The following is a 23,930-nucleotide window of genomic DNA, read 5'->3' on the forward strand; positions in this document are numbered from 1 at the left end:
AGAATTAAGTTTCTTTTGGTGAACGGCAAAAAACGTTAAGTGTCAGATATTTTGCACCCTGACTTCATTCTTCAAAGGTTTGAGAACATTGATACAATTCTAGTAGAAGAGGGGTTGCTAATACAATGGGGCTCATCTTGCAATTCTCCCAAGGAATAACTATCAGTCCTGCTACAGCAGCTTCAGCGTCCCTAGGTGACCGCGCCACTGAGCCCGTGTTCGCTCCATCGCACCCCACTCCACGCCTGCTGCCACCCTGAAGGTAGATGCATCACGCTGGGGAGACTGCACAACAGCAGCCCCCTCTCCTCCAGCCCCCAAACCTTCTCCACGGCACAGTGGCCTCCTGCGGCCCCTATACACAACTTTGGGTCTCCATTACAGCCCCGGTCCCAGCAGCCCAGACTCTCCCTCAGGTGAGTCTCCATACCACCTCCGTGTGTCGTCCCACCTGAACTGCACAACTGGTATCCTTTTGTCATTTGAGAATGCCACAACACACACACATATTGTGCACACGCACACACACACACACACACACACACACACTCTCCTGTGCTCACTCTGGAGGGGACACCGCCTGTTCCTTTCTGCTCACCTCCCGGCTGCCGACTGACTCTCTGAGCCGTGTCTGTGGTGGCTACGCCATGTGTGGGGATCTAGGGGTTTAAAACAGCAGGCCTCCCAATACTCCCTGAATGGCAAATATAAGTGCTTCCAATTTATTACACAGTGGACGTTTTATGAATCATCTCTGACTAACTTTGATCTGAAATGACAAGCATGTGCTAATCAGTCCTGATATCCAAAAAAAGTGCTAAAAAAAACAGGAAACAGAAAACTGGATGGGTTGAGATTTTACAATTAATCGAAATAAACTGAACCTGCTAGTACAAATATTGCACTTTTGATGACCCTTTCTTCAATTTGTACAATTATAACAACTACCTCTGATTAAGCAGCCTGTTCCTTTAATGCCAATGCTACATTTTTTTTTAGAACTAATCTCTCTATAGTATAGTATACGGTTTGGTTTCCAAATCCAAAAATGGTGCAAAATAATTCCACACAACTGTAAACTCTTCCAAGATTGGAGAGGGAGGCATAAAGAGAGCCCTGCTTGTGTTCATACATACAGTTAACTGGAACTAAGGGGGGATCTTTAAATGTAACTTCTAAGAGCCTTGTAATGAGTATTTACTGTAACATGCAGTTTGCATTAATTTTGTCTCACCAAAGTGTTTCTGAAGAGGCTCCCCGCAGCATTTTCAGCTTTCCTCCTTTTAATATATTTTTTATCATTAAAAAGGGGCTTTAAACTGCAGCACTTTTGCTAAAACACAAATTACAACTTTCACTTTATAGGTTGCCATACCACACCACACTTAGTTAACAAAATATTTTACAAACAAGATGATATCACCCTCTCCATGATATTAATATGATATGTTCTCTGATCTGTAAACAGCTGGTTATCTTGCTTTTCCACGATAAGAGAAAGTGCTGAGGATTTACGCTTGGTGAGCACATTTGGGCTGAATCTTTCACACGTCACAAATTGCAGATGGGAAGCAGTGATCTTGAACAGCCGATCACATTTCCGTGACCATCTGACACCTTCCATTTAGGAAAATAATACTTTCTATCTTAGCATACCCCTCTGCAACAGCCAGCAAAAGGAATTATGCCTGGTAGACTTTGCTATTCACAACTTTGGAGCTTCTCCTGTTGTTTTGTTTCATTGCACTGATTAGATTAAATGTTCGCTCTTTAATCAGTTACCCAAGGCCACGATAATGCTGACAGTTTGTGTTTTGCTTCATTTTTATGTGTTGTAATGGGCACAAAATTATGCTGAAGAAAACAATAAGGAAGCATGATATAATGCAAGCATTACATATGAAGATGCGTAGTATCTGGGGGTAAAATCAGGGGCTTATTCACCGAACAGAGTAGATGGTCAGTGGCTGGGAGCTTTGTCTGCTCTTAAAAGCTTATATTATGAGTATACTGCAGTATTTAAATCTGATCTAACTGCGGTTATTTACACTAACACCCCTCCTTTTTTCATAACATTGAAGACAAAAAAAAAAAAGACTTTTTACCCATAGAGGTAGATATGCTATCTGAGTAATATGACAGAAAGAAATGAGTCGGGTTAACTGGTACAGAGAGTTGTAAATCACTGTAGTGTGATTCTTTGTCTCAAAGGGTTTAATTAGTCTAGAAATTCTTCTCTTATCTGATGACCCCCCCCCCCCTCCTTCTGCACACTGCAACAACTTACAACCATAAACGCCCTGCAATCTGAAGACCAGTGGCCTCAGGAGACTGAGTTGCTACAAAGAGCTGAAAGAGTTGGAAATGGTCATTTTATTGCGTTAGAATAGCTCGCTCGAGACTTGGGTAATGTAGTGCTGTGTGCTGGTAAAGATGACAATATGTGACTCCAAAGTGAAATACAGTGAATTACTGTAGTGCTGTGCAGTGTCAAGACCTCTGGAAATGAGGTAACGAAATAATCGTGGTAAACAGTAAAACAAAGTGCTTTCATAGTGGTTTCAAACCGCTAATTAATATTAGAGTAGTATAGTTTTCCTTCGGTGACGATGATTATTTGAGATGCAGCGCACAATCTAATCAGTCATCACCGCAGAGTTCATGTAGAATGAATTTCCTCGGCATAACTACAAGTTGGGGATTAGCAGGCTGTGTGCTTGTCAAACACTTGAACATCAAAACAGCATTGTGGTGCCTTCTTATTATAAATGCTACCAATGTATGGTCCGCTATTGCTTGACGGTAGCATGGCGGTGCTCTCTTTCATAGTATATGAACAAAGCCATTTATCCCTATCTGTCATTTCTTAAGTTGTGAAGTACCTGTCACTTCTGGTCCCATGGGAGTCCTACATGTAAGTGTATTTACTCTAATTGAGCTCTTTATGTAATTGACAGTTTATTCTGGCCTAATAAATCCTTTCTAACGGTTTCTGATTAGCTGTGTGAGCATTTTGTTTGCTTTTTGAGGTGATTATATCACCTTATATTCATGTGATGGGGGTAAATGAAGGAATCCTAATTTTGAGATGAGATGTTTCTGAGTTTTTGAAAGCTCTCGTTGTTGTTGAACTGTATGCAGCTATACCAAAGTGATTTGACAGATTAATAATTTAGCAATGGAACTACTTAGTGCCTCACAGCTGTTAGTTTGTTGTGGTGGTGACAGAGTGTTTGGTGCAATCCATAAGTTCATATGAGCATTCCCAACCAGGAGTTTTACTATGTGATTCATCAAGCCACTTCCTTTAGTGGATTCACTTTGATCTTATACTCTTGGAGGATCTCTGGGGGCAAAAATGCAGGTGTATGGATATAAATACTCCAGCAGAACTACTGTGCACTAATGGACACTGTATTAGGTTACAGCCCTTTGTGTTTTCAAGCCTTATGTTTTTAACAATGAACTGATCAGACATGGTAATAATGAATGAAAACAATATATATGTTCTTTATTTGTGCTTGTTGTTTTTTTTTTTAACTTTATGTCCCTTCTGTACATGTGTGGCATTTCATAATGCTGCTTCAGTGTCACACTAAAATGTAGAAAAAAGGAGGGTATTATCTGCTTTTAATTAAACATGATAAAAGTCTGCACAGTTGTCTGTACATTGAGGTGGGTGCTGTTTATTATACAGATGTATAACTTCAGTTTGTGTAGAGCACCTTCTTTTGAAGGACTAGTAGGAGCAGAATGAGATGAGGGGTTATTTTGGCGATGGAGATTAAGGCAGGGGCTTTTTGTCATTTGTGCGAGACAAGCCATTCATCCATCCAGTTCACAGCCAAAAAAAGGCTGGTCCCAGAAATTAGCAGTTTCAGCTCAGCAGCAAAGTCGTCGGGCTGTGAAGGCAGAGAGAAATTGACTAATTAGCAATGCGCACTAAAACTTGACGGTTCTCTCTATAACAGCGAGGGAAAGACTCGGGTTTTCTCCCCCTTTCTCTTTTCTTTCTTCCATAGATGTTTGAAATCGCAGTCATTTACGCTCGACAGTTTTTACAATAGCCTTGAGCCATAATTTTGCGAGTCTCTCCAGCATCCATACCCCTGCATGGTCTCTCTCCACCGGCCATGCACGACCGTTTCTCTCCCCAACCGTGGATTTCCTATTACTCTCGTTACGACTCACTGAGCCCCAGGCCCAAGGATAATGATGTGTTGTTTCTTGGTAGCATAATTTGTCACACGTATATTTCTTCTTCTTCTTCTCTTGCAGAAAGCACAGCTCCCTCTCACACACTCACACACTTCTTGTTAATTCAGAAGAACAAATGATCAACGTCAACAAATAACCCGAAATAGTGACTTTATGAGTTGGAATCAATGGTTATTTTGAGACGCCATAGACTTTAAAGGAAAAAGGACATTTCTTAAAAGGAGAACAAAGGAAAATTCAAGTGAGATTATTGGGAACCCGAAGCTTACTTTCCTTTTTTTTGGTCAAGAGCTGAAGTCAGGTAAGTTTGGCTCCTTCTCAGGCAAGCTGCTCACATCATTTAGTTGTGACAGGCGCTTTTAGAGAATCTGGCGACAACGGTTACGGCACGCTTGTGTCAAGTTTACACACATTACGCACATGGAAATAGCTTTTGTAACAGTCTAAGTATGAAAAAGATATGCACATCCCATTTAACTTTAGCGAAAGCTGCATTTCAGTGAATATTTTGTCGATACTCACGTCCGCTTAACTCAGGTAGGCTAAAAAAGCAAAACGCACCCGTACCGCTGCTGACGGCTCGGAGACAAACTAATTGCTTTTGTATGACTCCGTAAATCTGTGCGATGTGTAATGTCCTCATTGTGGGGGTGTGCAGCAAGGCAGGAGAAGGGATAAGTGTTGGCTGAATGCTGCATGTTATCCGTCCACCGTAGCGGCTGCCTCTTTTTTCCTTATCCGACAACTTCAGCCGCGTTACCGAGGGGGGAAAGCGCCGCAGCATCTCCGTATCCTCCGATTTTTTTTCTTTTCTTTTTTTTTTTTTGTTTTGACAGCGCCCTTCAAACATCAGCCTCCATTTAAAACCATCCGCTTCTTGAGTTAAGAATGAATAAGAGTGGCACGCTATGGGAACTACTACGTTTTTGTTTGTTGCTTTACGACCAGAGCTCAAAGTTGAAGGCGAATGAAGCCGTGCTGGATGTAGATTGTCGCCGGCTGGCGTGGCATGACGGCTCTTCCCCGCTGGATGGACGGGCGATCTGTTCAATAACTTATTCGAGAAATCGTTTTCTGCTGTAATAGTTGACTGATAGCGATGTATAGGCAACGTGTGTTGTGGAAATAAATGACCTGAGGTAAATGGCTTGCATGGTTTATTTGTTGCCTAGGTGGCGTTCACATTCAGGAAGTCATGTCCAGATCGGGTGATAGAACATCCACCTTTGACCCAACACACAGTGACACCCTGCTGCATGGGCTCAATCTCTTGTGGCGAAAGCAGCTTTTCTGTGATGTGACTCTGACAGCCCAGGGACAGCAGTTCCACTGCCACAAAGCTGTGTTGGCATCTTGCTCCCAGTATTTCAGATCCCTCTTTTCCTCCCATAATGTAATCAACAATGAAGGAAGCAAAGGGGACCAGGGCAGCAGTGGGACCCCTTCATCCTCTCCTGATGACAAGCTGGTGACCACCAGCACCAGGCCCATAAATAACCTAGTGCTCCAGGGCTGCTCCTCCATTGGACTACGATTAGTGCTGGAGTACCTGTATACTGCCAATGTTACTCTTTCCCTGGACACAGTGGAAGAGGTGCTGTCAGTCAGCAAGATCCTCAATATCCCCCAGATTACCAAGCTTAGTGTGCAGTTCCTTAATGACCAGATCTCTGTGCAGAACTACAAGCAGATCTGCAAGATTGCTGCACTCCATGGACTGGATGAGACCAAGAAGCTGGCCAACAAGTACCTGGTGGAGGATGTGCTGCTGTTGAACTTTGAGGAGATGTGTGCCATGCTAGATGCTCTGCCACCCCCAGTGGAGTCAGAGCTGGCTCTCTTCCAGATGTCAGTCCTCTGGCTGGAGCATGACCGGGAGACTCGCATGCACTATGCGCCGGACCTTATGAAGAGGCTACGCTTTGCCCTTATACCTGCCCCAGAGTTGGTGGAGAGAGTTCAGTCTGTTGACTTCATGAGGAGTGACCCTGTGTGCCAGAAACTACTCCTGGATGCCATGAACTACCACCTGATGCCCTTCAGGCAGCACTGCAGGCAGACCATGGCCAGCAGGTGAGAACGAGACAGATAAACACTCAGACATAAATTCACACAATCACACCACAGAGCTGTTTGAGACTGGGCAGTGGGTAATTAAATGCCTCCCACTTGTTAAATTTGAACAAATTACAGACACAAGCATTATGCACTTGCTCATGTATTGATCCCACCGCCTGTTTAATGTAGAGCATGTAGGTGGTCGGTGTAGACCATGTAGGCAGTGTGGCATTTCAGGACTAGTTCATGAGGATTTTGGTGCTCCTGTAACATAATACCTGCTGCCAGAGGTCGTGATGCACTCTGTGCTCCACTGTATCCATCATTACAATGTTCCCTCCTGTTTTACAAAAGAAAACATGTCTTTATTTCCTCACACATCTGTGCAATTACTCTCTAATCAGTGTAGACAAGATTGCTACAATCTAGATAAAGGTTATGCATTTGATTTGTAGCAACTCTCTTGAATACAATTTGAAATGCTGTAATTGAATTGTGACCAGAATTAAATGGTAATTGCGAGATGCTTATGATCCAAGTACAGAGATGCCCTGTTACTGATATTAAAATGAAGACAAATATAATACATTCAAAATGTTTTGTTTTTTTTTAATTTGATTTGATGTTTAGAATTCCTTTTCATGAATTGGACAATGCTGCTTACATTCGTGTTGCATGCACGTGTCTCACTCACACAAAAACATGGCTTACATGTTTGTCCTGATCTGCACTTTTAGGGCTGGTTAGTACATGGCTATTGTCTCTTATGGTGACAACTGATCACAGTCAGACAGCTGAGACTTTTTTTTTTTTTAATCGATAGTATCAATATTCAGTTGTTGTTGTTGTTGTTTTTTTATCACTACAGTTGTGAGCCTTGGGGAAAAACAACTAAAAAAAATTGTGACACAAGAGAATCTAAACTTTATGAAAACATTTGGAAATTACTGAAATAATCAGGACATAAAACCATTCTACAAGTACCTACTTGTACATTATCCCAATAATATATCTGATCCCACATATGGACCTAAACGAGCAAAGATTCAGGAATCCTCATAATTAGTTTCACATGCCACTGTTTCTCTCCCCTCAATTAATCACCATTATCTATGTCCAGGGGCTCATTTGCATATGAATAACCCTAAAACACTTCCGATTGGGCCAGCATGAGGGAGAATACACCGAGGCGACGGTGACTTACCCAAGCATAAAAAAGTAAAATATGGAAAAGGGAAAAAGGTGAATGTGTCTGAATCTAAAGGCCAGCTACTCTTAATGTTTTAGTGCATATTGTGATAAATTGGTAGATTTGTGTTGAAATCCATTAGGAGCCAGATAATGGTCATTGATGTGCAGTAAAGTGCACGGCTTTGAGGTTATATATCATATACAAACAGCAGGAAATTTCCAACAATTGGCTAAGGCATGTCACATGAATCACTGTAGCCAATGAAATGGAGACATTGTATAGGCAGGTTTATGTTCTCAATTGTGCTTTTAGCCTCCAGCATGGCACCCTACAGGACTGTCCTCGCTTCACAGCTAATTGAAAAGATATCTTTAGAGTGCAATAACGATCCAATAACACATCAAAACGATTGAGCAATTTTTATTAATCACAATAAATGTGGTCGCATATTTCCTGATTAGCAATCTTGAGTTTAGTAGAAGTACTTGGATAAGAAGCAGTTATTCATCTAGCTGTGCATTTATTCTTTATTTTATTCACAGATTAATTCATTCATACAATCAGCATCAGCAAAGTGAAAAATAAAAATACTCCAGGGAAGCTCTGTTAATATCGTCGTAGTAAATCAAGGAATTAAAGGTGTCAGGTTGAAGCTGTGCTTGTGTTTTTGTGTTTGCATGTTTTATTCCAGGCCTTAATATGTCTTTTATTGCATGTTATTGAACACTTGTCCGCACACCCACACTTTTGACATTGCAGAATCCGTTCCAATAAGAGGATGCTGTTACTGGTGGGTGGTTTGCCTCCTGGACCTGATCGTCTCCCCAGTAATTTGGTCCAGTACTATGACGATGAGAAAAAGACATGGAAGATCCTCACAAGTGAGTAGAAAGGCTGCGATTTAAAAAAATTTATATATTTTTTTACATTTATTTATTTATTTATTACCTGAGGCATCCCGTGTTACTGGCTTTTATGATGAGAAATAGTTGTTCCTTTGGATGACTTTAACACTGGTTAATTTTCACCAAAAATGAGGGACAAGAGTTCCCTAAATCCTTCAGGTAATAATGTGTCACTATCACTTTTAATATAAGTTTTTAATCAGAGCGTGACTTCACAGCACTGTGGAGCGTCATGCATGCTTTCCCTTGTTTTTTTGCTGATATGTGCTGGCAGGATGCACGATGAGATTTACTCGAATCTAATGATCTATTGTGGCTGAGACAGAACGTTAAGGAGTGACATCTTTTCCCAATTACTTTTAAATGCAGCGTGATTACTCGTTCATATTGATCAACTCATAACACTGAATTAACCCACACATGGTAATACACGACGTGGCAGTTTAGCCTGTTGACCTGGTGTCGCTGTTGATATTGGGTTTACTTAAGGTGAATAAATAGCACAGAGGGGTTAGTGGAACACTGCAGCTTAAATGTTGATGTCAACCATTCTTAGGTAACAGGGACAACAATGGAAACAAAAGCAAAAATTGATTTTATCTCATTTTATCTTATTTTTTAATATTATAATGAAGGCAAATTGTGATAATTTCCTAGAAAACCTTTGTGAGATTTCAAACACATCCCTGCTGCACTCTCCGCTGTAGAGTGCACTATGCTCTTCTCTCTCTCTCTCTCTGTCTTCCCTGACCTTTTTAAGGCTCACTACTATATTGTTGCCATATTGCAAAGGTCAAAAAAAGAGCTAATGAGAGACCGCGTTTCTCCTTTGCCCCATCATTGCTGGACATATTGAGTTTTTGTCCTGTGTTTTGGTTGCAGTCATATCTCAGGATCACCTATCCATTCATATATATTAGCTATAGGTCTGCTTTCTGTCAGCTCGGCCCTGTGCAGTTTATGTTCTCCCTTTATGGTTCAAATTTGAATAAATCTGGTTTTATGCTTTTGCTGTCGGGTCTTAAAATCACCAGCAGTCTCCGACATGGTTTCTTCCTCTGCTCAATTCATAACATTTCCTGGCAGCAGTGTGATGTTTTAGCTCATGTTTGTCCAAACCTATTAGAGCTTTTTTTTTTTTTTTTTTTTTTTTTTTTACTGAAGGAGCCTTGCATACACAACAGCCTGAAGCTCGCTGTTTATGTTGTTGTTGTTGTTGTTTTTGTCATTAAACTCTCACTCACTGGTACAAACTGCACCAGGCAAAAGGTCAATAGGGATTTCCATCACTCAGAACTAAAAAAGTTAACACTCAAATGGTCCGTGGCCAAGTGGAAGGACAAAACTGCAAAATCATCCCCTTAACACATCAGTGACCACCTGATGTAGCCTCCTCACAATGGATGTGGAATAGAAGATTATTAACATTCAATCATAACTTTTCAATGAGCCGAAACCTGAGAGGGACAGCCTTTGATTAAGACATTCATCAACACAATTTGGGAAGAATCTGATCTCTTTCAGTGTATCTGATGTACACACTGCTCGGTGATTCCAGTGTAAAGTTTGCCATCTAGTGTACCCACAGCAGCGTGGACCAATGCAAGACAAAGGCAGGCACAGATTCAGCCACAATGCTAGGTTGTTCTTTTCTTCTTCTTTAAACCAACCTAATATTAAAATCTGGATCTCCATGCTGCATGTATGGTGTCCATGCAGCATGGCCTAGAACAAAGGAATTCAGCTCAGTGGGATGCAATTGTAGCGGTGTTAAAGGCACATCAGAGATGGAGCAGCAGTGGTGCATTAGCTGTGGAGTCATTCAACCGACCCTGACTGTGCCTCTATGCAGAGGTTTCTGACTCCCTCTAGTGAGCCCTAGAGCTCACTGTAGACCGGAGTGATGGCGTCCATCTCATAGAGGACGTGCTCATCCTGCCCTCCTATGGCTTTTCACACTCTTGGGTTAGTGGACAATTTGGGTTAAAAGGGCACAAATAGGTTAATCGGATTCACTTTCTCAGGTATAAATACTTTAGAAGGAAAAATAATTAATGCATTTATTTTTCAGTGCACAAGATTAGCATAGTAATTCCAGTTATTATACCCTGCTACTGTAATTATCTCACCGTTCACCTACAGTATATCCCAAATGTCCCAAAACCCACCGCAGTACTCTAGATACTGTGGTCTGTGACATATTGTAAAGCAATAATCTTCTTCTCACATGGGTACGAGATGATTTTTAGTATGAGTACAAGTCACTAGACATCAAATAAAAAGCCGCCCATCCATGTCCTATATACTGCTGACTGAATGATAATGTAAATAGCATGTAAGGGAATTTGGCAGTCGTATGGCACTCGTCTTTGAGGTGCACTGGAGGCAGGCAACCTAATCCCCTCGTTTGAGATAAAGCTGTGTTTAGTGTATGTAGTATTAGTTCCTATCTGAGACTTCCCTCCCATAGAGGACCGGCACATGTCAGCCAGCTAGAGTGAGATTGCAGAGAGAGGCCAATTGGAAAGAAATGAGATTCAAGGCTGTCTAATTTTGCAGCAACTGTGATCCATCAGACGGTGGGGAGGTGACAGTGGAAATGACTGATGGAGACAGACAGGTGGGCTTTAACATTTCACTGATTTGTGCTCAAAAAGCACCGGGCCTGAGATTTATTGAGTGAACATGATCATGTTCATTATGACTGTCACCTAAGACCATTTCTCTACATCTCAATGGGGTCACTTTAGCAAAAGAAGATGAAGGAGAGAAAGGGAGCACGAAAACATACACAAAAGAAAATCCTCCATGAGGGGTCCTGCTTCAGCTCTGGGATGTTTATGCTATACTGCGCTAACACACGACAAGGGGTATCATCCACCCAACATTTTACTTATTGGACAGTGTTGCTAAGCTAGTTTCTAAGAGTCGAATTCCCAAAATAGAAATTGGTGACCTATCCAGTTAAATAAATGCAAGGTTACAAGTAATAATTATCTGATTATTAAGCAATCTGTCAATTACTTTCTCAATCAACTAAATAATTATTTTATCTACAGAATGTTAAAAAATGTCCATCACATTTCCAAACCAATGATATTCAGTTTACTACCACTAAATACTTTTTTTCCTGTCCTTTAAAGTGCTGGAGGTTTTTATGGCATCGTTATTCGAAATAGCTGAAGTCACATTCCTGTGACTGGATGGTCCAGAGAATACAAAACAAAAAGAGCAGAAAAACCTCCGATTATTTATATATATATATATGAGTTTTATGATATAATTTAACATTTTGCCTCATGTGAAGAGAAAATAGCAAGAGCACATTCTCCGTCACAACCGGTGCATTATACTGCAACTGAAGCCTGACTGATTTATGAGCAGGTCAGTATTATCCACCAGTATTAACTATTGGCAGTTCTCCTAATAGTTGCATTTATAATGGCCAATAAATGGAAATTATAGAAAAAGGTAAAGAAGAGAAGGGAGAAACATCCTGTGGGCAACACCTGTTTGGAAAGTGAGAAACACAACAACTAGCTGATCTGAAGACAGCTGGGCAAAGCATGATAGAGTAAATAAAGACCCACACTAAAAAATATGTTAGGGAAATCTGTTTAGGTTTCATATGTCTGAAAAAAAATGCCGGTCAATATATCAGTATATTGGATTTTTAAAATCACTAAATATCAGTATTGGTGTCAATCGTAAAATCATATATTAGTCTGTCTGTAATCGCAAGTTTATAGAAAGTAATCCAGTGCAACTTTCTTTGCTCACCAGCTCTCCATCCAGACTTTTTTTTAAACTTCTGTTTGTGTTTTTTGTATCTTGCTCCAAACAAAGAACAAACAGTCTGTGTGAAATTTACTCTGACCACTCCTGTCAAATTACAGAACATTTAGCACTTTCATTATTTCCTATTCAAAAGTTAATATAATACTTCTTAGATGTTCAATAAACCTCTTTGGTCAGTGTCTCGGACAGTAATTGGTAGTAAGGCTTGACCTGTGGGTGTGGTGGAAACATTTAAGAATTAATTGAATTTATTTAAGGAGAGTGTAGATGCCATTTACTTTCCCCCTTTGAGTATAAGAGCGCAAACAGAGTTACACCAGATGTGTTGATCAAATTGAGGGTTGTGTTTGGGCTGGAGCCTATCCCAGCTGTTCCTGTTCAAGAAGCGGTGTACAGCTTGAACAGGTCGCCAGTCAATTGATGGCTGTGTTGATTCTGATTAAAAAACAAAAGTTGCACGTCAATCTATTTTCTATATGATTTTGAGACAAAAGAGGTTAAAAAGTTATCCAGATGCTACAAAGAGTGGCTTTTTTTGTTCGTGGTTCAATGGCATAACTTTTACTGTTACATGGTTCTTATTTTAAATGACCTGACAGTTTTATTAAATGTGAGACTTATGGTAGTGCTTTCTAGACTGCAATGTGTCCTGAACAGAAAAGTATTGGCCTGTTTTTAATTCTCATATTTAATGATACAAAGTAATTGCTAACCACAGTGGATTTTTGAAACCACCAGCACAGTACACCTATAACAGCCAGGGCACACTCACAGGGTACTGTTTATATACAAATTTCTCTCCACATGTTTTTAAAACTGACTTTTTGACTTTTTGTCTGTCACCTAGTAATGCCTTACAACAGCGCACATCACTGCGTGGTGGAGGTGGAGAACTTCCTGCTGCTGCTAGGCGGAGAGGACCAGTGGAACCCCAATGGTACAGTCGCTGCTTTCCACTGATTTCACGCAGCAAATTTTTCATGTTCACTTAAACTGGAGTTTATGTAAGTTCAAGCCCATCAAGTTAATGTAACACTTTCAGATGGTTTGAAACACTCATCCTGCAGCCAGATCAGCTCTGAGTGGACAAACAACACTCCAATCAACACTTGTCAATAATTGGCACAGAAAAATTACTGTTGTTTATGATGAAATATTTGCAATGTAGAAGTGTTAAGAGGGCTTTTTGCAAAAAGGTGGCAACACAGTGCCATAGTAAGAAACAAAGACTGTAAATGATCAAAGATTCTTACTCTGCCTTTTTGTTCTTTCACCAGCTATCACAGTAATACAACAGCCAGGCAGATGTACACTGCACTTAGTGAAATTAGTTGTTTATTCAGTTTTGAGAGTAGGAATCAGCTTACTACAAATGCACATCATGAGAGATGATTTGCAGTCTTTTGAATACAACATTACCAAGAGGTGATCTCTCTGTGCTTAGAAAACATGACTTCAGTCAGCTCTTGTTAGCTCAAACAGCAGCAAAAAGGCAAATCATCACGTGTGGGCGGTGATTAATGAAGACTGGGGAGAGTTGCATTTGTGAATTTTATTGGTACACAACAAACAACATTAGAAAAGATGTGGCCAATAAGAACTGATCATTACATTAGCATGTCTAAACTGTACAAAAAGAAGCTTTATTTTGAGCTAAGTTATTTGTATTCTACTGTTCTGTTTTGCAGGAAAGCACAGCACTAATTTTGTCAGCCGCTACGATCCCAGATTCAACAGTTGGATACAGTTGCCTCCAATGCAGGAGAGGTGAGCCTTTTTTTGTCCTCAGAAATGTTGACATCAGTACTAGCTTCTGTTTACTCAGCTTCAGTAACCCATTTTCTCTCATCCATCTCTCATTACCGTGTTTTGTATATTTCTCAGAATCTCACCACTCATTGCATCACCTAATAAGAAACGGAAACCTTTATGACCTTAGTGAAGTTCACAAGTTTTGGCATTCATGAAGATGCTACTTGGATTCTAGTTGTAATTTGTGAGATCCAACAACTTCACAAGTCTTCTGTTCAGCTGTGATAGCAGATGTGTAGTTCTCTTGGGAAATGGTGTTTAGAAAACCTAAAAATATAAACATCCACATAAGATTAAAAAAAAATGCTACTACTCTTACCTAGGTGTACAAAACCAGCCAACAGAAGAATAAAGTAATGCTCATTGGGCTGTAAACAGACCTATGTGCTGTTTTTTTTTTGGTTCAAAATCCTTTTACAAGGTATTACATCATGCAGAAGTAAGCAAGCCCATTACACAGGCATGAAAACAGATGCTCACAGCCTAGAAGCTTGTACATGCTTAACTTATCTCTCGTCTTATGATGTTTTTTTTTGTTTTTTTAAGAATGATTTGCACCTTAGACAGAAGCTGGAAAAAACTAAAAAACAACAGTAGTGATTCTCATCATAGGTTTAATGATGTTGTCTGGTTAATGCGTCCTCCTCAGGAGAGCCAGCTTCTTTGCCTGTCGCCTGGATAAGCACCTGTACGTGATTGGTGGCAGGAACGAGGCGGGCTACCTCTCCAGCGTGGAATCCTACAACCTGGAGACAAATGAGTGGAACTACGTGTCGTCTCTGCCACAGCCTCTGGCTGCCCATGCAGGAGCGGTGCACAATGGCAAGATCTACATATCAGGTCAGTTACAGGAGCTGTACACGAGTCGCATGTATTATTATTATTACGCCTTATTATTATGCAAAAAGGGGCGCTACATGGAGGGAACTGTACAAAAAGACACATTGTGTTTATGGCACATAGAGGTAAACACATCCATTTAATTACACCACAAAGAAAAACCAACTCCACTCCACAAAAATGATTAAAATCAATGCATCAGGACTGATTGTTCAGTTGGAGCTTGAGGTGAGCTTATAGAGACTAAAGTAGGCTTGAGTTTTAAAAAAAAGAGAGAGAAAGAGAGAGTGAACCTCTTCTTAGTAACAGCACAGCCCCAGATTACCATCCAATATTACCTCAGACTCCCTCAAGAGATATGTTCATGTAAGTAGCAGAGTTTCTGAAGCCCTGTAAAGAGGCTTGAATGTATACATCAGTTCTTCTTCAAAGAAATGGCCACAGAAATAGTTCAAATTTGTAATGCTTTTTATTAGATATATTTCAATATAACTTTGGTTTGTATAATTCTTCTACTTGCTGACACCAGAAAGTCATATATTAGATTTTAGTGATACGTCAGTGAACCACTCATCACCTCCCTGCAGGAAAATCCGGAAGTGAAACCCTCCTCTTTTACAAACTGACTCTAACCAAAGTTTTCTTGAAGAGCCAAAAACGTTTTTCTTTTCCAGTTATTTACTGTATATCTGGGGATAGTACTACATTTGGATCCAGTATGTCCACGTGCCGCGTGCTGTAGCTCCACAGAGTATTAATGACACACTGCTGTGTTTACCTGCTGCAGGAGGCGTGCACAATGGCGAGTATGTCTCCTGGCTTTACTGCTACGACCCTATAATGGATGTGTGGGCGAGGAAACAAGATATGAACACAAAGCGTGCCATTCATGCTCTGGCTGGGATGAATGACCGCCTGTATGCTATTGGTGGAAACCATTTGAAAGGTAAGCACTCGAGCTTTTCAGACAACGAACAGAAAGCAGGTCAAGATTGATACTTTTTTGAAAAGTACGTGTGAAAATCATGTTGCCATTGTGAGCAGGCAGTGACCTTAATTACCCTGTGCAACACTGTAGCCTCCATTTCTCGCACTCTTTAGTATTCATAGTACAAAATGTGAAAAAGAACAAAAACGTGTGCTGTTCATTTGCATTTTTTCAGGAAAACTGAATGTGGTCATGGGAATTATGACAAGCTCAGCTTGTCTCTCTTTGAATCCTCTCTTTAGCTACGCTCTTTCGTTAAAACACTGTTAAACAGATGTGTTCAGTTGGCTCTTCATTGCTGCAAATTCAGCTCATAAAAAACCTGCACGTGCCTCTGAGTATGACTGTGTCCATATCCAAACTCGTGTTTCCTCACGCTCACCGTAGGAGCGAATCTGTGCACATCGATGGCTGTCTTGCTGGTTTGTGTCTGTGAGTTGGTGGTGAAGGAAGAAACCTTGAGATGTAGTGAAACTGTGAGGGAGGTGGAACCGAATGCGGCAGATGGAGGAACAACAAAAATTTGTCTCTATCAGCAAATAGACAAAAAAAAAAGTAACATGTCTGCAAAAGTTTAACTAAAGGGGAAACCCATCAACTGGACACAAGGAACATACTGGACACACTGGCGAGAACAGAATAAAGATTCAAACCATGAGAAGCAAAATAAAGCCTAACGCCTAAAGCATTATGTTGAGAAAGAGAACGGCTGTGGTCAAATATCAAATTGCGCAAATTCTTTAAATACTAAATATAAATGCTTCAAAGCTTCCTTTATTACCTCCTTTAGCACAGGATAAACTGAACCATCCTTTAGTAAAGGAAAGAACGTAATGCCATATAGTGCCACATAGTGAAGGACTGTAATAAAATTTGCTTTTTGTCAAGGCGTCGCTTTAAATCAAAACTTTAACTATATTAACGTTTTTTTTTTAAAGATTATTATAGTTCTGTTTGCCTTAGTTATGCTCACTGTTGTATTGACAGGCTTTAGGAGTCATTCTTTTTTTTTTTGGGTCAGCTGGGATAGGCTAAGTGAAGGATAGAATGAATTGACTGAATGAATAGTTTCAAGAAAAAGGAGGAAAGGAGTTACACTGGACCATCTCCCCAGCAGGAAAAAATAAGAAAAGATTTCTCTCATTTCGTAGGATATAGAGCGTGCTCTTTTTTTCTTTAAAATTCATATCTTTTTAGTGAAATAATATTTTTTCAGCGGTGATTCCTGTAAGAGCACAATGGGGTCGTTTCAATATGGCACACATCTGCCGTCATGTTGTTAACCAGCCTTGTGTCAGTGCATTCACGTGGTGGTTTGTGTGGATTTCATTTACAGTGGTACTGTAGCGCAAGCACATGAAACCAAAACTGTCTGAAACCTGATTGGTCCACAGGAATGTTTGACTTTAGTGTTTTCGGTCTAGTTTTCTTTTTGTGATGTGATGGTGAGTTCAGGTTTTATGCTATTGTTAAGGGTACTGAGTTTTTTTAGTTCATTTAATAAAAAAATAATGGTATACTCATAAATTAGATTATGAGTACAACATTATTATTACACACCAATTAGATAGATTAGTAATTAATTAATACAACAAACTCATGCATTTTAAGAAACTTAGAAAATAATCTCTTAGAAGTACACAGGAGCCAGCACCAGTTTGTGGAATCCGCCATGTTGCTTCGCCATCTTGAATGCATTTATTCCTGATATTGTCGCAATTATTTACTGCCTACAGATTAGACATGCGATTCTAAAACTTAAAATTCAGTTTAATTCAACTGAATCCGCTAAGTGAGCAATGTTACACAAATTTCAAAGACAATTTCACTTGACAGCTGCTAACAGTGGGTAACAGAGGCTAATGGCAGCTAATAGCGGCAAAAAACAGAACTTACTGACAAGAGCAGTCCAGGATATCCTCAGGAGCTCACCTCACAATCACTGTCTTCGGTCAAAAGTGAGCTTCACTGACTCATCGGCTTGTATCGGACTCCTTTCACAAAGCTTTACAGTCAAGGTTAATATCAGACTGATAGCCTACCCAGATAGCTAAAAGAATTACTTTGCTAGCTGGGTGAATGGTAACTAAAATATCCCAAAACATTTAATGTAAGTATTGATATTATTAAAATATATTAAAATATAGTGTGTGCAAAACTGGTAATACAAACATGGTGGCCAGCCACAGCTGTTATGGGGTATAGTCCAAATTTAATGTTTTTGATCTCTCCTGTCTAAAACATGTTTGTCCTAAAGCGGCCACCGTAGCTGCCTGTCTTTGCTTCCTGCTGTCTTGTGTTGAGTGCCTTCTGTGTTCCTCTGCCTCTGTTATCACATTCAGTGTGAGTCTTCTTGTGTTGGCGTTAGTTATTTGTCTTTTGGGTTATTTCCTGTATTTCTTTGATATATTGTTTTCTTTCTTTGTTGGATTGCTAGTTGGATCGGGGTGATTGTGGCTCAGGAGGTGGAGTGGGTTGTCTTTTAATCAAATGGTTGGTTGTTTAATCTCCGGCTCCTGCAGTCTGCGTGCCAGAGTGTCTTTGGGCAAGACACTTGCACCTGATGAATCCATTGGATTGTGATTCTGTGTGATAGATAGAAAGTCCTTAAGGGCGTGGAATAAGTTATGCTCCCATGTTCACCACGTGTCCTGCCCTCTGTGTCACTGTGGATTTGTGCTTTTCTTTGGGTTTCTGTTCCTTTTAGATTTTGTTTAACTTTTGGGAAAAATAAACACTTGCCTTTTATTTCTAACATCTGCACACCTTTTTCACCCTACCTCTACTGTAACCTAAACCTACGATGACAGGGTATCTTATCTTATCTTATCTTATCTTATCTCTGTCATGTAGGTTTCTCCCATCTAGATGTAATGTTGGTTGAGTGTTATGACCCAAAAGCTGACCAGTGGAATATCCTCCAGACACCCATCCTGGAGGGTCGCAGCGGTCCAGGCTGTGCCGTTTTGGATGACAGCATTTATCTTGTGGGAGGCTACAGCTGGAGCATGGTATTTAATGTAGTACATATATGTCTTTATCTATCTATCTATCTATCTATCTATCTATCTATCTATCTATATATATATATATATTAGGGGTGCAACGATACTCGTATCGATATTGAACCGTTCGATACAGTGCTTTCGGTTCGGTACGCATATGTATGAACAATACAAAATTTTTAATTTATTTTATCAACTTTCCTTCTGACGATGCTGTCTGTGTTGAGCGCTCAATGAATCTGTGCTCGACAGTGCAGCCTAGGCGGAGTAGTCGAACGCAGATTCACTGAGCGCAGGGCAAGCTAGCGAGACAGAAGTTAAGCTCTCCTTGCAACATGGCAAATTGAACCTCCCCCACCCTCATTGAGATCTGGCGTTTGGAACTATTTTGGTTTTTATGTGAAGTATGACCCTGAAGGTAAGCGCGTCATGGACAAAAGTAAAACAGTATGTCGGATGTGCCACGCAATGCTCAATTTGTGGGAACTAGTGCGTTAGCACAGTTAGCTTGTTAAGGTGTTGACGCTGTCAAGCCCCATGCACGGGGCAATCCGTGGTAACTCGTTAACGGAGATTTGCCCCGTTATGGCGTTAATGTCATTTTAACAAGATTAACGCTGACAGCACTAGTGGGAACACAACAAATATGACTGCACATTTACGCGGACATCATCCTGGTGCAAAGACAAGTGGAAGCAGGCAAAAACAACAAGCACGCATGCTACAAACTTTACCCGAGTCATTTAGACAGCCGTTAGCACATGATTCTCCTTATGGGACCTGATATGTTTAATATGCTGCTGAGAAAATACCCCAGAAGAAGCGTATAGTATAGCTTTTATTTTGGAAAGAGCCATTTCTCTGTAATAAAGTCTCTTTTCCAAAGATGAGTGATTTCTCTATCAGATAGATTTTTTTTTATCATTATTTTGTTGTTTCAGCGACATTAAGTTTAAAAACTGCACTTTTGAGTTAAAAAAAAAAAAAAAAAAATATATATATATATATATATATATATATATATATATATATATATATATATATATATATATATATATATATATATAAAATAAATGACAAATTAAAAAGGTATGAAATTTTTTTTTGTATCGAAAAAAATATCGAACCGTGACACCAAAGTATCGTTGCACCCCTAATAAATATATATATATGTATATATGTATGTGTGTGTGTGTGTGTGTGTGTGTGTGTGTGTGTGTGTGTATGTGTATGTGTATATATTAGGGGTGCAACGATACACAAAATTCACGGTTCGGTTCGGTTCGATACTTTGGTGTCACGGTTCGATATTTTTTCGATACAAAAAAAATGTTCATGCCTTTTTAATTTGTCATTTATTAAAATTATAAACATATATTTTAACTCAAAAGTACAGTTTTTAAATTTAACCCTAACCCTTGTGCGTGTTTTTTATTTTGACAGCGAATGCGCACCTGCGGACCACTTATGTGCAGCCCTGGTTATTTAGCTCGTCATATTGGAGCCACAGAAATTCTTTTGTCCATGAAACCATAAAGCTGCACTTTCTTTTTGCCTTATAGTCTGATTTGTCATAACTTCTCCGTTTTGTGGTAAGCTTTTCTTTGGCTGTCACTTCTTCACCCTGACCTGTCTTATTTGGCTCAGCAGAACTAAAATATATATATCCTGCTGCTTTTACACACGCACTCACATAAGCTCAGCGATTCTCTGTGCGATCAACCTCTCACATGTTTAAGCTGCGGGAGATTTCACTTGTCATGTTTGCATAGTAAGCTAACGATTAATAAGACGATGTCAGAGGAATTGGTGCACAAATTATCATCACTCACAGATCAGTGCTGTCGCTCTCTATACACAGTTCGCACGATTGCAAAGTGAAAGCAAAAAAACAAGCGCAAATTCAAACGCGATTTCAATATGTCACATATTGACAGTGGCTCACTGATGCCAATGACATAATTACCCAGCTACATTTCTGAAAGAATGCAAAAGCATTGACATATATTTTTCCTTCCTACAATAGCCCGACGGGCAGGGCAGAGATAGATTTTGGTAGCCCGACTGAAAAAAATCGCTAGCTCCAGGACGTCGGGCTAGCGATATTGCGAGCCCTGTATCTGATTGAGGAATCACTCATCTTTGGAAAAGAGAGTTTATTACAGAGAAATGTCTCTTTCCAAAATAAAAGCTATACTATCCGCTTCAACGAGCTATATTCGGGCTATATTCTCAGCAGCATAAGGAGAATCATGTGCTAACAGCTGTCTAAATGACTCGGCTAAAGTTAGTAGCATGCTTGTTGTTTTGGTCTTTGCACTAGGATGATGTCGGCGTAAATGTGCAGTCATATTCGTTGTGTTCCCACTAGTGCTTTCAGGTTAATCTCGTTGAAATGACCTTAACGCCACAACACGGCAAATCTCCGTTAACGAGCTACCGCCGATCGCCCCGTGTGTGGGGCTAGACGGCCAACACGTTAACGAGCTAACTGCGCTAACACACTAGTTCCCACCCATGTAATTGAGCATTGCATGGCACATCCAACATACTGTTTTACTTTAGTCCATGACTCGCTTACCTTCAGGGTCATACGTCACATGAAAACCAAAATAATTCCAAACGCCAGATCTGAATGAGGGTGGGGGAGGTCCATGTGTCTCGCTAGCTTGCCCTGCGCTCTTCCTTCTGACTATGCTGTCTGTGTTGAGCGCTCAGTGGATCTGCGCTCGACAGTTCAGCCTAGGCGGAGTAGTCGAACGCAGATTCACTGAGCGCTCAACACAGACAGCATCGTCGGAAGGAAAGTTGATAAAATAAATTACAAATGTTGTATTGTTCGATACATATGCGTACCGAACCGAAAGCACTGTATCGAACGGTTCAATATCGATACGAATATCGTTGCACCCCTAATATAGATGTATGTGTATGTATGTATGTGTATGTATATATGTCTATGTGTATATATATATATGTGTGTGTGTGTATGTATGTGTGTGTGTGTATATATATATATACACACACACACCCAGCACGCCCCTGCGGGCGGTTTATCCTTCAAGCTCGGGTCCTCTACCAGAGGCCTGGGAGCTTGAGGGTCCTGCGCAGTATCTTAGCTGTTCCCAGGACTGCGCTCTTCTGGACAGAGATCTCCGATGTTTTTCCCGGGATCTGCTGGAGCCACTCGCCTAGCTTGGGAGTCACCGCACCTAGTGCTCCGATTACCACGGGGACCACCGTTACCTTCACCCTCCACATCCTCTCGAGCTCTTCTCTGAGCCCTTGGTATTTCTCCAGCTTCTCGTGTTCCTTCTTCCTGATATTGCTGTCATTCGGAACCGCTACATCGATCACTACGGCCGTCTTCTTCTGTTTGTCTACCACCACTATGTCCGGTTGGTTAGCCACCACCATTTTGTCCGTCTGTATCTGGAAGTCCCACAGGATCTTAGCTCGGTCATTCTCCACCACCCTTGGGGGCATCTCCCATTTTGACCTCGGGACTTCTAGGTTATACTCGGCACAGATGTTCCTGTACACTATGCCGGCCACTTGGTTATGGCGTTCCATGTATGCCTTGCCTGCTAGCATCTTGCACCCTGCTGTTATGTGCTGGATTGTCTCTGGGGCATCTTTACACAGCCTGCACCTGGGGTCTTGCCTGGTGTGATAGACCCCAGCCTCTATGGATCTTGTACTCAGAGCTTGTTCTTGTGCTGCCATGATTAGTGCCTCTGTGCTGTCTTTCAGTCCAGCTTTGTCCAGCCACTGGTAGGATTTCTGGATATCAGCCACCTCCTCTATCTGCCGGTGGTACATACCGTGCAGGGGCCTGTCCTTCCATGATGGTTCCTCGTCTCCCTCCTCTTTCTTGGGTTTCTGCTGCCTGAGGTATTCACTGAGCACTCGGTCAGTTGGGGCCATCTTCCCAATGTATTCTTGGATGTTCGTTGTCTCATCCTGGACTGTGGTGCTGACACTCACCAGTCCCCGGCCCCCTTCCTTCCGCTTAGCGTACAGCCTCAGGGTGCTGGACTTGGGGTGAAACCCTCCATGCATGGTAAGGAGCTTTCTTGTCTTTATGTCAGTGGCTTCTATCTCCTCCTTTGGCCAGCTTATTACCCCAGCAGGGTACCTGATCACGGGCAGGGCGTATGTGTTGATGGCCCGAATCTTGTTCTTACCATTCAGCTGACTCCTCAGGACTTGCCTGACCCTCTGCAGGTACTTGGTGGTTGCAGCCTTTCTAGCGGCCTCTTCATGGTTCCCATTTGCCTGCGGGATCCCCAGGTACTTGTAACTGTCCTCTATGTCTGCAATGTTGCCTTCTGGTAGTTCAATCCCCTCAGTTCTGACTACCTTCCCTCTCTTTGTTACCATCCGACTACACTTCTCCAGTCCGAACGACATTCCAATGTCATTGCTGTATAGCCTGGTAGTGTGGATCAGTGAATCGATGTCTCGTTCACTCTTGGCATACAGCTTGATGTCATCCATGTACAGGAGGTGGCTGACAACTGCTCCGTTCCGTAGTCGGTATCCGTAGCCAGTCTTGTTAATGATCTCACTGAGGGGGTTCAGGCCTATGCAGAACAGCAGTGGGGACAGAGCATCTCCTTGGTAGATCCCGCACTTGATGGTAACTTGTGCTATGGGCTTGGAGTTGGCCTCTAGTGTTGTACGCCACATCCCCATTGAGTTCCTGATGAAGGCTCTTAGGGTCCCATTGATCTTGTACAATTCTAGGCATTCCAGTATCCAGCTGTGGGGCATTGAGTCATAGGCCTTCTTGTAATCAATCCAGGCAGTGCACAGGTTGGTCAGTCTGGTCTTGCAGTCTCGGCTGATTGTTCTGTCTACCAGTAGCTGGTGTTTTGCACCTCTGGTATTCTTGCCAATTCCTTTCTGTGTCCCGCTCATGTATTGACCCATGTGCCTGTTCATCTTAGCCGATATGATGCCTGACAGGAGCTTCCATGTAGTACTGAGGCAGGTTATTGGTCGGTAGTTGGAGGGGACCGGTCCCTTCTTGGGGTCCTTGGGGATCAGGACCGTCCGGCCTTCAGTTAGCCATTCCGGGTGTCTTTCGTTAACTAGTAGCTGGTTCATTT

The 23,930-nt window shown here is 41.3% G+C and overlaps 1 protein-coding gene across 3 annotated transcripts in view; it reads left to right on the top strand.

Annotated features, from left to right (window-relative positions):
* The first annotated feature begins 228 nt into the window (after window positions 1-228).
* Window positions 229-23,930, top strand: part of klhl14 (kelch-like family member 14) — a 27,347-nt gene continuing 3,645 nt past the window's right edge. The window contains exons 1-9 of one of the 3 annotated variants that reach the window (XM_085440476.1): window positions 361-416; window positions 5,391-5,812; window positions 5,897-6,291; window positions 8,228-8,349; window positions 13,019-13,108; window positions 13,860-13,938; window positions 14,633-14,823; window positions 15,611-15,769; window positions 18,665-18,822. In XM_085440476.1, the coding sequence (XP_085296602.1) occupies window positions 5,414-5,812; window positions 5,897-6,291; window positions 8,228-8,349; window positions 13,019-13,108; window positions 13,860-13,938; window positions 14,633-14,823; window positions 15,611-15,769; window positions 18,665-18,822 (1,593 nt within the window). In that variant the 5' untranslated portion in view covers window positions 361-416; window positions 5,391-5,413. Of the gene's footprint in view, window positions 417-4,475; window positions 4,520-5,390; window positions 6,292-8,227; window positions 8,350-13,018; window positions 13,109-13,859; window positions 13,939-14,632; window positions 14,824-15,610; window positions 15,770-18,664; window positions 18,823-23,930 lie in introns of those variants that run through there. The other 2 variants (XM_085440477.1, XM_085440475.1) reach the window with 2 other exon arrangements.

This window comes from Copadichromis virginalis, linkage group LG18, assembly GCF_057382275.1.
Source record: "Copadichromis virginalis isolate Kocher_CV1m ecotype Utaka linkage group LG18, C_Virginalis_male_GT1.1, whole genome shotgun sequence".
Classification (NCBI taxonomy): domain Eukaryota; kingdom Metazoa; phylum Chordata; class Actinopteri; order Cichliformes; family Cichlidae; genus Copadichromis; species Copadichromis virginalis.